This window comes from Ipomoea nil, unplaced genomic scaffold (genome assembly GCF_001879475.1).
Source record: "Ipomoea nil cultivar Tokyo-kokei standard unplaced genomic scaffold, Asagao_1.1 scaffold0805, whole genome shotgun sequence".
Lineage (NCBI taxonomy): Eukaryota > Viridiplantae > Streptophyta > Magnoliopsida > Solanales > Convolvulaceae > Ipomoea > Ipomoea nil.
The window spans coordinates 1,933,045-1,946,797 of record NW_017617233.1 but is presented as its reverse complement, the minus strand read 5'-3'; the positions used below and the strand labels follow the sequence as shown (position 1 = coordinate 1,946,797).

Below are 13,753 nucleotides of genomic sequence, written 5' to 3'. Positions count from 1 at the left end.
GAGTCCCACACGGATGCGTTTGTTGGATTCTTTCAGGACGGTTGTTTAAGGTGCTTGGACATACCTCGCCACATGCCATGTCTAAACCATGAAATTCATTACTTTTTTTTTTCTTCTAAAATTGCTCCTAATATTTTTGAAGGGCAGCGAGCAAGTATTCGCTTATTTAAGAATTTGTTAAAGTTTAAATATCATACCCCAATGGCGGTTTTATTCATCCCGATGCCATCTATATTAATGTTATCTATTTATGGAATTATGGATTAATGTTAATCCATAGTCCAAAATATATGCCACGATGAAGAGAGGAAATGACATTTTCGAAATGATGTGCCTTTACATTTAATACGTCCCCGTCCTTATTAATAGGGGCTACAAGAAATTTAATGGGAACATGGCACGTTATCCTTGTATTTATACGTTAATGGTTTGGAAGGGACCATGCGACGTTTGGAAGAAAATACTTCCCCATCTACAATATCGACTATCCTGGGCAAACCTAGTTAAAAAAGGTAATTAAAAACTGAAAAGATATAAGCTAGAAGCTGAAAATTGAAGAGCTGTTAAATAACTGATTATGCATAAAAGTGTTTGGTAAAATTAGTTTTTTGATAAGCTGATAAATGTAAAATGACTAAAAATAATATTTTCATAAAATTTAAATGATAGGTTTATTATATTATTATATGAGATATATTCAATTTATATAAAAAATTGTTTTTATAATATATATGAGATATATATTAAATTAAAACAAAAGAAAAAATATTTTTAATTGTTAAGGGTAAAGGATGTCATTTATTTATGAACATGCGATTGGAGTTAGAACTTTAAGGAGTTATTTGGTGGTGAAGAGTTGCGTCAGAGAATGAATAAAAGTATAGGAGAAAATATCAAAGAATTTTAATTGAGAAGAATACAAGATGTCATTTATTTATATAATAATAATAATGATAAAAATGAAAAAAAAAAATTAGAAAGCTCCAAACTTATTTTTAAAACGTTTTTTAAAATAAAATCTTATTTTTTTGAGCTACTAACTTATTTTACAAATATTACCAAACTAAATTTATAATAAATTCCTAAGTTCTGTTTAGCCATCATTTCTCACTAATCATTCCCCAAATAAAAACTATATACAATTATTATTGTTGTGATTTTCATTCAATTCACGTCTAGAGTTTTAGGAGTGTACTTATCATCATCGATCTCCGTTGTGGTCACATGCAATTGCACAGCAAAAAAGGTTAAGGGGCCATAACTATATCCTCTTCCCATCCTCCATCACATGGCCATGTTTAATTCAGTCCCCACGTCCCTATCTTTTAGGCCACACATACATATTCACGCCTCAGATTCTGAATCTGTGATGTTGGAAAGGGACACCATATGAGCCCAGGTGGCTTCTGCCCTCTAAATTTATGAAGAAGAAGAAGCTTCAAGACTAAAAAAGTCTCTAACTATTATTATTATTTGATAAATCAGATGATTCAATTTCATTGGACTATATCATAAACCTCTCCAAGCACATGAGTAGGTAAAATCAAACCAATTTAATTTCAAAACTTAACATCAAATTATACACTTTTACGCATAAAAAGTTCAACCCCAAACCCTTCATGTTCGTGACAGAAATCAAACCCTCGCCCTGTTATATGAAGCAAGCCTTAATTTAAGTGTGATTTTTCATCGATAAGATCAATGCACTATGACAAAGTTTCTTATTTTTTCATACATAAGAATAAATATCAATTTTAAAAAACTATATTGAATTGTCATTCAATGAAGTTAGCCCAATGTAATAACTTCATGCACAACAAAACATTTATACCATGTCGTATAATATACTATAGTGTTTTTGGGACTCAAACTTCTATCTAATCTATTAGGGGAGTTCACATGGTCCCCATAATATATAATTATAATTCACACGAAAATTTATACTGTATGGAGCAGAAGATGAGGGGGTTTAATTTTCACTTGTGTGGCGTGAGGGGGGCGACCTTAATTTATTACTTACCTACTTTAACTTTCTCATGAAAAAAGTTTGAAGCAAACCATAATGTCGGTGTTGGAAACCTTAACCAAAATCCCAGTACTTTTCGAGAGCCCACGCCGACTTAGCTGAATCTATTCCATGTGTAGAGTGGAACCGGTGGTTGTACCTTCGTGTACACACAAATCAAGCATTGATGAAAAAGCAGCACGCATTGCACCATCACAACCTTCCACATTTACTCACCTTTTTAATCTTCCTTAAAAACTGTCGGCACTCCCTATTTTGCTTCATATTTACATTAAAAAAAAAAAGTTAATAGTTCTGCTTTGCTCGCTGTTATAAGGTGCAATGTTTAAGTATTTTGAAGAACGTGTAAATTGTTTAGTGACTCGCTTTGTTGGTGGTCGTAGGATGCAATAATGTTTATTAGTAGAGTGTCAAAACGGGCTTAGCCTGTCCTACCCTGCTAAAAAGGTGGGGCTGACTTTGAATTTAATGACTCGTATTTTGATGGATTTTTTAATCCACTACCACCAAAATGGTAGGCTTTGGCAGGGTGAACGGGCCTGGCCTCCGCTAGCCTGTTTCAACAACTCTATTGTCAGTGATTCTGCTTTGTTGGTGGTCGTTGTAGGATGTACTTTGGAGAACCCGTAGATCGATGTTAGTGATGGTAGTTTGCGGTTATTTCCTAAGTTTGTAGTTATGTTAGGTGTTCTTATAAATTCTTTTGATGATGAGAGAAATCGGCAGTCACTACTCGAGGGTGTGTATTGAGTAAACTCAGCTTTGTGATCTTAAGAGAGAATGTAAACCAATTTAGGTTGTGTTGATTAACTCAAATAAAAAAGATCAATACGCCCGCTTTCTTAAGAATTGAACTTATAAACTTGTGATTACTAACCTAACAGAATAATCAACTTGGCTGGAGTTACCAGACTTTCTTGTTTTGTTCTCAAGGATAAAAGTGTAGCAGCCCCACATCCTCTTGCCTAAGCCTTTATATACACTACCTCCTACCTTTTTCTTTCACTCAGATTGACTCAGAGAAAGAGAAACAAAACATTTCTTGTGGTTTAGGCTCAACAAAGGATGAAGCACTTAGGATTACTAGCAGCACTGCTTGCAATCCTTTTTGTTCAGCAGAGCAGCTTGTCTGGTTCGGTTAAAGCGGCTGGGAATGGGTTCATAAAGACAAGAGGGATCCATTTCATGATCAATGGCTACACTTTCTATGCAAATGGATTCAATGCCTACTGGTTGATGTATGTGGCATCTGACCCTTCTCAGAGGTACAAAGTCTCTGAAGCCTTCAGAGGTGCTTCTAGCCATGGCCTCACTGTTGCAAGAACTTGGGCTTTCAGTGATGGTGGCTACAGGGCTCTTCAGTATGCTCCTGGCTCTTATAATGAAGATGTGTTTAAGGTATATGTTCTTCAATTATGTACTGGAAGATGATAGGTGTTGGACGGAATTGAGTCTTCTTTACTTTCTGCTATTGTTTTCGATTCGTTTCTTTCTTGTTTGTGACTTTTTTTTTTTTTTTTTTTTTTTGGATTAATTTGAAGGGGCTGGATTTTGTGATAGCTGAGGCAAGAAAGTATGGGTTGAAGGTGATTTTGAGCTTAGCAAATAATTATGAGAGCTTTGGAGGAAAGAAACAGTATGTGGATTGGGCTAGAGGAAAGGGACAATATCTGACATCTGATGATGATTTCTTTAGGAATTCTCTTGTTAAGGGGTTTTACAAGAACCATGTTAAGGTAAAAGCTAGATAACAATGCTTTTTTAAGGTTGATTTGTTTGTCTTTATTTACAATCCGATGATGTGCACTGGGTAAATTTCGCCTTGTGATACTAGTTGACAAAGGATCACAAGAATGTAAATCAACTTAGGTTACTCTTGTCAATAAGCTGTTCCCATTAAGAGTTGAACTTGTAACTTTGTGGTTATCAGTCAACGGTTTAACCAATTTGACTGGGATTGTTCTAACTTTTTGACACTTTTTTTCAATCTGCAGACTGTGCTCAACAGGCGCAACACATTTACTGGAGTGGTCTACAAAAATGACCCAACAATCATGGCTTGGGAGTTGATGAATGAGCCCAGATGCACCTCTGATCCATCAGGAAAAACCATTCAGGTTCTTCTGCAGTCTCGATATCCTTAACACTGTGAGACTAATTTAAATTCGGCTAGGATAAAAGTTCAGGTCTTAATAATTCAGTTTTCTTCAATAAATGGCAGTCCTGGATAATGGAGATGGCCTACTATGTGAAGTCAATAGACAACAACCATCTGCTGGAAGCTGGGTTGGAAGGGTTCTATGGTGGAACATCACCCCAGAGAACTCATCTCAATGCATTCAACATAGGAACAGACTTCATTGCAAACAATCAAATCCCCACCATCGATTTCGCCACCACCCACTCCTATCCCGATCAATGGTAAGACAATCCCAGCTAAGTTAGTCGAACAGTTGCTTGATAATCACAAGGTTTCAAATTCAACTTTTTCTAGAAACTGTCTATTAGCCTTCTTAGTTTAAGTCTGATTAACCAGCAACTTAAACTAGTTTACTTATCCTTTACTGGTTAAGATCAGTATTCATAACATTTGGGAGTACATGTAATAGACTAATTTGTTTCTTGATTTGATTACTAGGATGTCCAGCTCAGATGACCAAAGCCAGCTAGCTTTCCTGAGAAACTGGCTGAATGCCCACATCGAAGACTCTCAGTACATTCTCAAGAAGCCATTGCTAATTGCAGAGTTTGGGAAATCCTGGAAAGACCCAGGCTTTAACCCAACCCAGAGGGACGCTCTCTACAGAACTGTATACTACACCATATACTCGTCGGCAAAGCGCGGCGGCGCAGCCGCCGGAGGCCTTTTCTGGCAACTGTTAACCGACGGAATGGACAACTTCCGGGATGGGTATGAGATATTGCTAAGCCAGAGGACTTCCACTGCAAATTTGATTTCTCAGCAGTGCCACAAGCTTTCCCAGATCAGGAGAATATTTGCCAGGATGAAAAACCTTGGTAGGCTGAGAAGAGCCAAAGCTAATAGGGGGAAGCAAATTGGGAACTGATAGATACAACACGTTTGGTTCACAGAATGATACAGTATTTCGGTATAAGTTATTACTAATTTATTCTCGGAAATACTATTCCCGAGAATAAGATAATTACTAGATTAATATAGTGTGTTTACTGGTGAGAGAATTTGTGGGAGTGAATTTTCTCTCTTAGAGATGAATGTTGGAATGGGGTTCATCCAGGAGGGGAATAGTAGGATTAGCAGAGACTCGTGTTTTTCTGAATCCTAAATCCATATAATTACTAGACTAAGAATGTTTTTTAATGTGTGGTAATACTAATTAATGGGGGAAGCCTCTGAGTTTATGTATGTTATGTCATATATGTAACTGTGGCAGTTGAATGCAATTCAAAGCATATCAGTTTTATTTTATTCAAAAACAAAACGAAAATACAGACACTCAAGTTGGAAAAATGACAAAAGAAGTAACATTGATAATTAACCTTTTTTTTTGAAAGTTACTGGTTCTATTACATTGATAATTAACCTATTATAGGGAGACATAAATTACCATTTTAACAAATTTTTAATTAGCCATGAATAGAATAGTCAACATAGGATTTGTTTTAATGCAGTAGAAATGGTTGATCGTGAGTCTTGTTAGTACAAGTTTGGCAAGAATTTCAACGTTTTCTCACAAACACCAGAACATTATTATATTATAAATGTAAACCTCGTACTGCTTCAGACAATAACAGTACAAGCATTAATAACGCTCCGTCGACAAAAGGTGATTGCGGATGGGAGAACTCCAGACAAGTTGATTAGATTATTGACTTGATAATTGTAAGATTTCAAATTTAATTGTTAGTGATTATCAGTCTATTCGCATTCTTGGTTTGATCTGAACAGTTAAGTTAATTTACCTTATTGTGATCCTTTGACTATTAAAGTCACAAGACGAGTTTACCTAATAGACATCTTCAAATAGTGACTGATTTTTTTTTTAAAGTGATTGCAGAATGAGTCAAATGTTTTTACATTATTTTTGGATGTACCGGAAGGGGTACCCCAAGTCAACTAGTTACAATTGTCTATTTGGCGCCAGGCTGGTACGCCAATTACATTATTAATGTTTCTTATCCTGCTAACACGCTAATCATATCTGCTGAAGTTACTTAATGTATATTAATTAAATAAATTGGTATGTTGAGATAACAGCTTAATCTTAATGTGCGTTTGAAAACTGGGAAAACTGGTTTTCAATGTTTGGTAAAGAGTGAACAATATGAGTGAAAGAAAAATGTGTGTTTGATCAAAGGAAAATATCATCATTTTCTTGGAAAATGACTTCCCAAAAGGGAAGTAATTTTTCAATTTTTACACCACCACCATCGCCACTGCCGCCATCCCCAATGTCACCGCCACCACCACCACTACCACACTACCACCGCCACGATCATCACTACCACTACCAATACCACTACCACACTACCACCGCCACGATCATCACTACCACTACCAATACCACTACCACACTACCACCACCATCACCAACATCAACACCACCACTATATAATCACCATCACCACTACCACGACTACCACCTTTACAATCACCACCACCACTACCATCACTACCACCATTTATATTATTGTTGAGTAAATGCCAACCAAGGTCCTCCGAGTTTGATGGTTCCGTGATACAATACAGATCCTGGGCTGCTAATTGCTAAAATCAATTTAGTTATCTTATTCCCTAGTTTATTAGTAGTTGCCTTTTTACTTTAAGTAACCATATTTTAGAATATATATTGTTTCCTTATGTCTAAAGCTTTTAGCTCCTATATATAGAGAGGATATTATATTGTCTTAGTAAGTTGGAAATTGAATAAAATCAAAATGAAGTTTCTTCCTCCAACTTCTCCTCTCTTTTACTATCATCAGCCCCCATAGGTAAACCATCTTCTTCTTCTATTAGCTATAGACCCGTGACGTGTAGTCAAACTACTGAAACATATCATTTCGCCATCTTTAGTTTTAAACTTTCAAATCGATCCTCGGTAATCTTGTAAGTTTTGAAATTGACCATCTTCCGTTAAGATATTCCGTCTTGACCGTGAAAATGAAGGGCAAAACAATCTTTTTATTGCAACACCAGCCAAATTATCACTTATCATTACTTTAGTAGTAAACAACAGGGTACTTAACTTTCAACTAACAAACAAAACGATCAAAAAAAAAAAAGAAAAAAAGAAAAGGAAATACAGACACTCAAAAGCTGGAAATTTGGAAAAAGAAGACAATATAATACATGACAATCAAGACACAAAATATTATTCTTTCTGTTGCCTCTCTGGGGGGTTTATATTATTTGTATTAAGAGTTGATTTTCCTGCAATCCTTCCTGATTTCTCCATGGGAACCAGTGAGAGGTGAAATGTTGGCCATCTTAATCATGGACGAGGCGAAATGCTGAAGGAAAAGCTCATTGTTCTCTGCATATGCTTTCACCAGCTGCAATGATTCTTCATTCTTGGTGGTCAGAACTTGGTCTGAGTTGAGAAGTCCCTTGCTTGCCAACAAGAGCTTGAAGTAGCTGTTATCGAACTTTGTCGGGCTCACAAAATCCAAGAAAAACAGGTTGGCATCGCCCCCGGATCTCGGGCACCTGCTACGCAGCTGATCAGCATAGTATTGATCCAAGGTAGAGTCTGGTTTGTTGTCTCCAGCTTGGTTGTAAAGCCTTTGTCTGAAACTGACACATCTTGAGTTCCCAATTGTGTGACTCCCTGCATGCCACCCACAGGGTTATATTCTTAGTCATTTTACCAATACTCAGAGGTATCTATCAATTATTATATATATATATTTACCAGATAATGCCACAAGATCAACAAGATCAAGGCCCTGGCGCTTGAAAGTGGTAAGAATGGTTTGGAATGTGGTGTTTGGTGCAGGGATGTTGTTGTTGGAGCCACTCAGGCTGGCACTTCTGGAGTCTTTCCTTCCTAATGGAACTTCCCAGAATGGTCCGCCACTCTGTTTATAGTAACAACATATTATTCAATTTGGTATCAGAGCAAACTATATATAATCTGGTAGAAACAGAGATGGTGGTTTTTACCAGATGTGTAGAATCCCTGGCAGCAAGCTGCAGAATATCAGCGCAAGAAACAGTTTGAGGGCACTCCTTCTCCAAAGCAGCTTTGATATCATCAATCACATTAAACCCGCGAACAGAGTTTCTGTTGGGGTTAGAATTCTTCTCGCTGGTTATGCCATTACCGCTGTCTAGAAGCAGAGATGCATCACACCCCTAATACACCACACATGCATGTTATAATTAGTCCATGCACAATGTTTTCGACAAGATTTGAACTCGTAACATAAAGTAAGGCCCCTCGAGACGTTGCAGAATAAAGTTTTTAACAAGTACCTGGACAAAACAGTCATGAAAGGAGAGCCTGAGCAAAGAAGCAGCCATTCGTGCTTCTTTAGCCACGGCTTTCGCAACCTCAGACCTGACGATCTCTAGCGCCCTCGGGCATGACTTCTCGTAATACTGTGGATACAGGCTACCGCCACCGCCACCATAGACCTCATAACCGAGGGAAAGTGGTGCAAAAGTAAGAAGACTAATGAGCATGAAGAAACAGCTGATTGACCTAGCCATTGTTGCCTAACTTCAGCTGTTATACTCTCTGGAAAACTGAGGCTTAACAGTGCTGAAAACTAATGGCTTAGCTGTGATGGAAGTGTGAGATGGGGTGTGAGTATATATAGAGTTCAATAGAGATTTGGAGTTGATATGAAAAAGTAATATTGATTGCCCCATCAAATTAACAATCCAATTTTTTTATGCAGTCCAAATTTGTTTTGATTTGCCATGAATAGTCAACAAACCATTTGTTTTAATGCAGTCCAAATTGATCATGGCTCTTCATTAAACCTGCTACCTATTATAAGCTCAATCCAATTCTGTAACATTACATTGTTAACAGGAATATGACTAAACATATCCACAGTGCATCAGTTACTCATCATTCTAAAATTCCAAAAGACTTTGGGGTGTTTCGTAAATAGCTCTTAGTTGTTAGCTGATTGGGTCAGTGGGTTTGACTAGTTGATAGCATTAGATGATTGTAGTAAGATGTTTAATAAATTAGCTGTTAGCTGATAGTGAATTACATGCAAAATGACTTTTCTCAGACCGTTTATCGAAAAAGCTAATTTGAGCAGCTTTTTGAAACAATAAGTTGTTACAAAAAGCTAATTATTCATACACTTATATTGAATGTTTAATAGTGATCAAATAAGTCAAAATTGGCTGATAAGTTAACTATGTTACCAGTGCAGAATGGGTGTGTTATAGTGCTTGATGATCCCTTATGCAAAAGCTTATCCATGGAAATAGTACAAGCATTAATAACGAGTCACCGGGAGGCTTGATTTGGTCAGTCATATTTTTATATTAGCTTGAGATTATATTGAAGCACGCGAATGAATGATTTATTGGGCAGGTAGGGATTAGGAGATCTGCTCCTCTATTTTTATTTATCCTTTCAAAAACACAAAAAATTAGAAAGAGCATTTGCAGAATTCGTAACTCATGTATCTATATTGCATGCAATTCCAAGGTTGTTTCTGGGTAAGATAATTATGCAAGCAATGACGCAATAATTTGCAAATTTTTAATTATCTTTCATTTACGGGGAAGTCCATAACGGCGATCCAAGGATGCGTTCGTGGTAAAACTTACCTTGTGGCTGTAACCGATGATAAGTGTTTTATTGTCTATACTTTTATCCCTTTACTTAGCCTATTTTGTGCATGAAATGTTTCAAAACTTGTGTGAATTAAGGTTTAATTGTGTTGTTTTGTCTATAGGCATATCCAGTTACAACATGTAAGGAACTGAAGTGTTTAGAAGGCATTTCTAGTCAAATTTGGAGCCAAGAAATCCGTTCAAGAAGGAGTGAGTTAGACTAGTTGGTAAAACACATGTTTGACCTCACTAAAAAAATCTGAAGTGTTTCATTTTTTTTTTTTCAAATTATCTTTTTTGTTTTAATGATTTGCCCCCAATAAAAAAAATTTATGGATCCGTCCCTGAGGCTACCAGCACCATAGCCCTCATAACAGAGGAAATCGGTGTAAAGCAAGAAGAGTAATGACCTTATTGACCCAGCCATAGTTGCCTAACTTCAGCAGTTATACTCTCTGGAAAACCTAGGCTTAACAGTGCTGAAAACAAATGACTAGCTCTGATGAAAATGTAAGATGGGGTATGAGTACAGATACAGATACATATACATCAATAGAGTTTTGAGTTATAAAAAAGTAATATTGATTGCCCCACGATATTAATAAGTGAAGGAGTCATACAATCCAGAATTATTAATAAGCCATGAATAGTCAACAGAGGATTTGTTTTAATGGAGTGCAAATGGTTGATCACGAGTCCTAGGCTCCGTTTGGAAACTTATAAGTCATTTTTAATTTTTTTAAAAAAATATTTGGTTATTAATAAAAAAAAAATGAAGTAATTAAAATATATTCATTTTGGTAAAAGAAAAAATGATCCATTTTGATAAAAAAAAAAAAAATATTTAGTACTATTGACTTTGTTACAATAATATGATAATTGAATGTACATAATATTTTAATTGTAGATACATAATTTAAATGTCATTTTGGACCATAGTCCACAATGCAATGTGAACCCTAGTCCATGGTATAATTTGCCTCAAATGGGCAGGTTAGCCTATCATATAATTGAGTAATCGACTAATCGTTATACAATAGACGACCATGGTTCAAAATGTTGTCGTTTCTTTTAATGAAGAAACGGCACCCGTTATGCTTAACTAATCCCGAATTTATGATGTGTTCGGAATAAAATTAAATTACAGTGTATCTAAAATGAAATTACAGTGTATCTAAAATGAAATTACAGTGTATCTTGTTTTTTACTTTTGCATTTGATGTTTTCTATTATCTAACTTTGTTTCTTGCTTGTCTTGCATGTCATGTATTCTCAGTTACAATATCATCAAGAGGAGCAATATGGAGACCAAGGATGGCAACATCACAAGGATGATATATATTACAATTTTCAATCCTATAGGGCCAATCAACACGATGGCTATAGACACTACATGCGACAACAAGGATACTACAGGGCTCCGTCCAATAATCCTTACACAAGTCAATGTTTTTAATGTGTGCTAATACTAATTAATGGCTGTAACTTGCAAAGGGGAAGCCTCTGAGTTTATGCATGTTATGTAATATACGTAACTGTGGCAGTTAAATCCAATTTGAAGCATATCAGTTTTATTTTTGTGTTTCATTTATTCATCCTATTCAATGTAGGCAGATGAAATGCAGTGAGGAAATGGGTGCTTTATGTAATATTTTACTCTTATTCAAAAACAAAACGATCAAAAAATGGGGAAATACAGACACTCAAAAGCTGGAAAAAAAGAAAAAAGAAAACAAAAAAGGACAATACATGACAACCAAGACACAAAATATTAAATTATAGTATTTGTATTAAGAGTTGATCTTCCTGCAATTCTTCCTGATTTCTCCATTGGAGCCAGTGAGAGGTGAAATGTTGGCCATCTTAATCATGGACGAGGCGAAATGTTGAAGGAAAAGCCCATTGTTCTCTGCATATGCTTTCACCAGCTGCAATGATGCTTCATTCTTGGTGGTCAGAACTTGGTCTGAGTTGAGAAGTCCCTTGTTTGCCAACAAGAGCTTGAAGTAGCTGTTATCGAACTTTGTCGGGCTCACAAAGTCCAAGAAAAACAGGTTCTGATCGCCACCGGATCTCGGGCACTTGTTGCGCAGCTGAGCAGCATAAGACTGATCCAAGGTAGAGTCTGGTTTGTTGTTTCCAGCTTGGTTGTAAAGCCTTTGTCTGAAGCTGGCACATCTTGAGTTCCCAATTGTGTGACTCCCTGTCACCCACAACACATGATTCTAAGTCATTTAACCAAAAGTACAGTTTCTGAGCTATCAAAGATTTAGTTAATATATATACATATATACTTACCAGATAATGCCACAAGATCAACAAGATCAAGGCCTTGGTTCTTGAACCTGTTAAGAATGGTTTGAAATGTGCTGTTTGGTGCAGGGATATTGTTGTTGGAGCCACTCAGGCTGGCACTTCTGGAGTCTTTCCTTCCTAATGGAACTTCCCAGAATGGTCCACCACTCTATATATCATTCAATTTGGTATCAGAGCAAAATTACATATAATCTGGTAGAGACAAAGGTGGTGGTATTTACCAGAACTGTAGAATCCCTGGCAGCAAGTTGCAGAATATCAGCACAAGAAACAGTTTGAGGGCACTCCTTCTCCAGGGCAGCTTTGATATCATCAACCACATTAAACCCGCGAGCAGAGTTTCTGTTGGGGTTAGAATTCTTCTCGCTGGTTATGCCATTACCGCTGTCTAGAAGCAGAGATGCATCGCACCCCTAATACATTTATATTATAATTAGTGTTGAGCATATAATTAACCATTAATGTGCAATCCAACTATCAGCTTAGACTTTTAGTTGAGATGGAACACATGCTTCAATTATTAGTAACACTAGCAATAAACAACTCCATGCAAAATTATTTGAAGTCCTAACATAAGTTTTTGGCAAGTAAGTACCTGGACAAAACAGTCATGGAAGGAGAGCCTGATCAAAGAAGCAGCCATTCGTGCTTCTTTAGCCACGGCCTTCGCAACCTCAGACCTGACAATCTCTAGCGCCCTTGGGCACGACTTCTCGTAATACTGTGGATACAGGCTACCACCATAGCTCTTGTAACCGAGGGAAAGCGGTGCGAAAGCAAGAAGAGTAATGGCCATGAGGAAACAGCTAACTGACCCGGCCATTGTTCCCAAACTTCAATTTAACTATTATACTCTTGGAAACCAATGTTTAGCTGTGATGAAAATGTGAGATTGGGTGTGAGTATATATAGAGTTCAAGTGGAAGAGACTTGCCTATAGAGCTTGGAGTTGGTAGGAAAAAGTAGTATTGATTGCCCCATGAAATTAACAAGTGATGAAGGAGTCAATCAATCCAGAATTTTTAATTCGCCATGCATAAATAGTCAACAAAGGATTTGTTTGAAAGCAGTACAAATTGATGAAGACTCTTAATTATATTAATCCTGCAACCAATTATTAGTACAATCCAATTCGGTATAGTACTTGGGCAAGAATTTCAACGTTTTTTCACATACATCATAACCTTACATTATTGCCAAGAATATGACTAAACATATACATATGCATCATCCGTCACTCAACTAAGAATGGCAATTCCAATGCGTTTGGACATATTCACCTTGCATGGATTTTTTTGGGGTCATAGTGGGTAATTCAGTTGGGGTTGATCTTAAAAAATTAAACCCATAATAGATCAGGTTGAATGTAAGTTTACTCGTTACAATGTATATTGCACATAGAGTCAATGTCCCTACTGAAGTTCAAACTTGTAACCTCTCATTTCGGAGAGTCACAATTATGTCCCTAATAGTTTTTATAACTCACGTTAATGTTTTATTATTTGTAGTTCTTAGCTAATAAGTTTAATTTTTAAAAAATTGACAATTTATTTATTATATTTGAATATTTTTATTATTTTAATTTAATCAGTAAATTTTATTATTTTATTATGTGTATTTATTATTCT

At 36.3% G+C, this 13,753-nt stretch overlaps 2 protein-coding genes across 4 annotated transcripts; one reads left to right on the top strand and one right to left on the bottom strand.

The window, feature by feature from the left end:
* Positions 1 to 3,015: 3,015 nt before the first annotated feature.
* Positions 3,016 to 5,482, top strand: LOC109177610 (mannan endo-1,4-beta-mannosidase 7-like). Its single transcript, XM_019327015.1, has 5 exons — positions 3,016 to 3,424; positions 3,568 to 3,762; positions 4,021 to 4,143; positions 4,248 to 4,447; positions 4,665 to 5,482. Exons 1-5 carry the CDS (start codon positions 3,092 to 3,094, stop codon positions 5,092 to 5,094), a joined length of 1,281 nt encoding a protein of 426 aa, XP_019182560.1. The 5' UTR covers positions 3,016 to 3,091; the 3' UTR covers positions 5,095 to 5,482.
* A 1,747-nt stretch (positions 5,483 to 7,229) lies between these two features.
* LOC109177612 (peroxidase 49-like) lies at positions 7,230 to 13,004 on the bottom strand. Of its 3 annotated transcripts, none has more exons than XM_019327018.1 (4): positions 12,721 to 13,004; positions 8,169 to 8,360; positions 7,918 to 8,083; positions 7,230 to 7,833 (listed from the first exon to the last, which is right to left on the bottom strand). In XM_019327018.1, the coding sequence occupies exons 1-4, from the start codon at positions 12,946 to 12,948 to the stop codon at positions 7,421 to 7,423; spliced, it is 999 nt and encodes a 332-aa protein (XP_019182563.1). In that variant the 5' UTR covers positions 12,949 to 13,004; the 3' UTR covers positions 7,230 to 7,420. The 3 variants fall into 3 exon arrangements, with proteins under 3 accessions (XP_019182563.1, XP_019182562.1, XP_019182564.1); XM_019327017.1 differs by lacking the exon at positions 12,721 to 13,004 and adding an exon at positions 8,481 to 8,814; XM_019327019.1 differs by lacking the exons at positions 7,230 to 7,833; positions 7,918 to 8,083; positions 8,169 to 8,360 and adding exons at positions 11,594 to 12,012; positions 12,108 to 12,273; positions 12,347 to 12,538 and having other exon boundaries at positions 12,721 to 12,969.
* Positions 13,005 to 13,753: the final 749 nt, after the last annotated feature.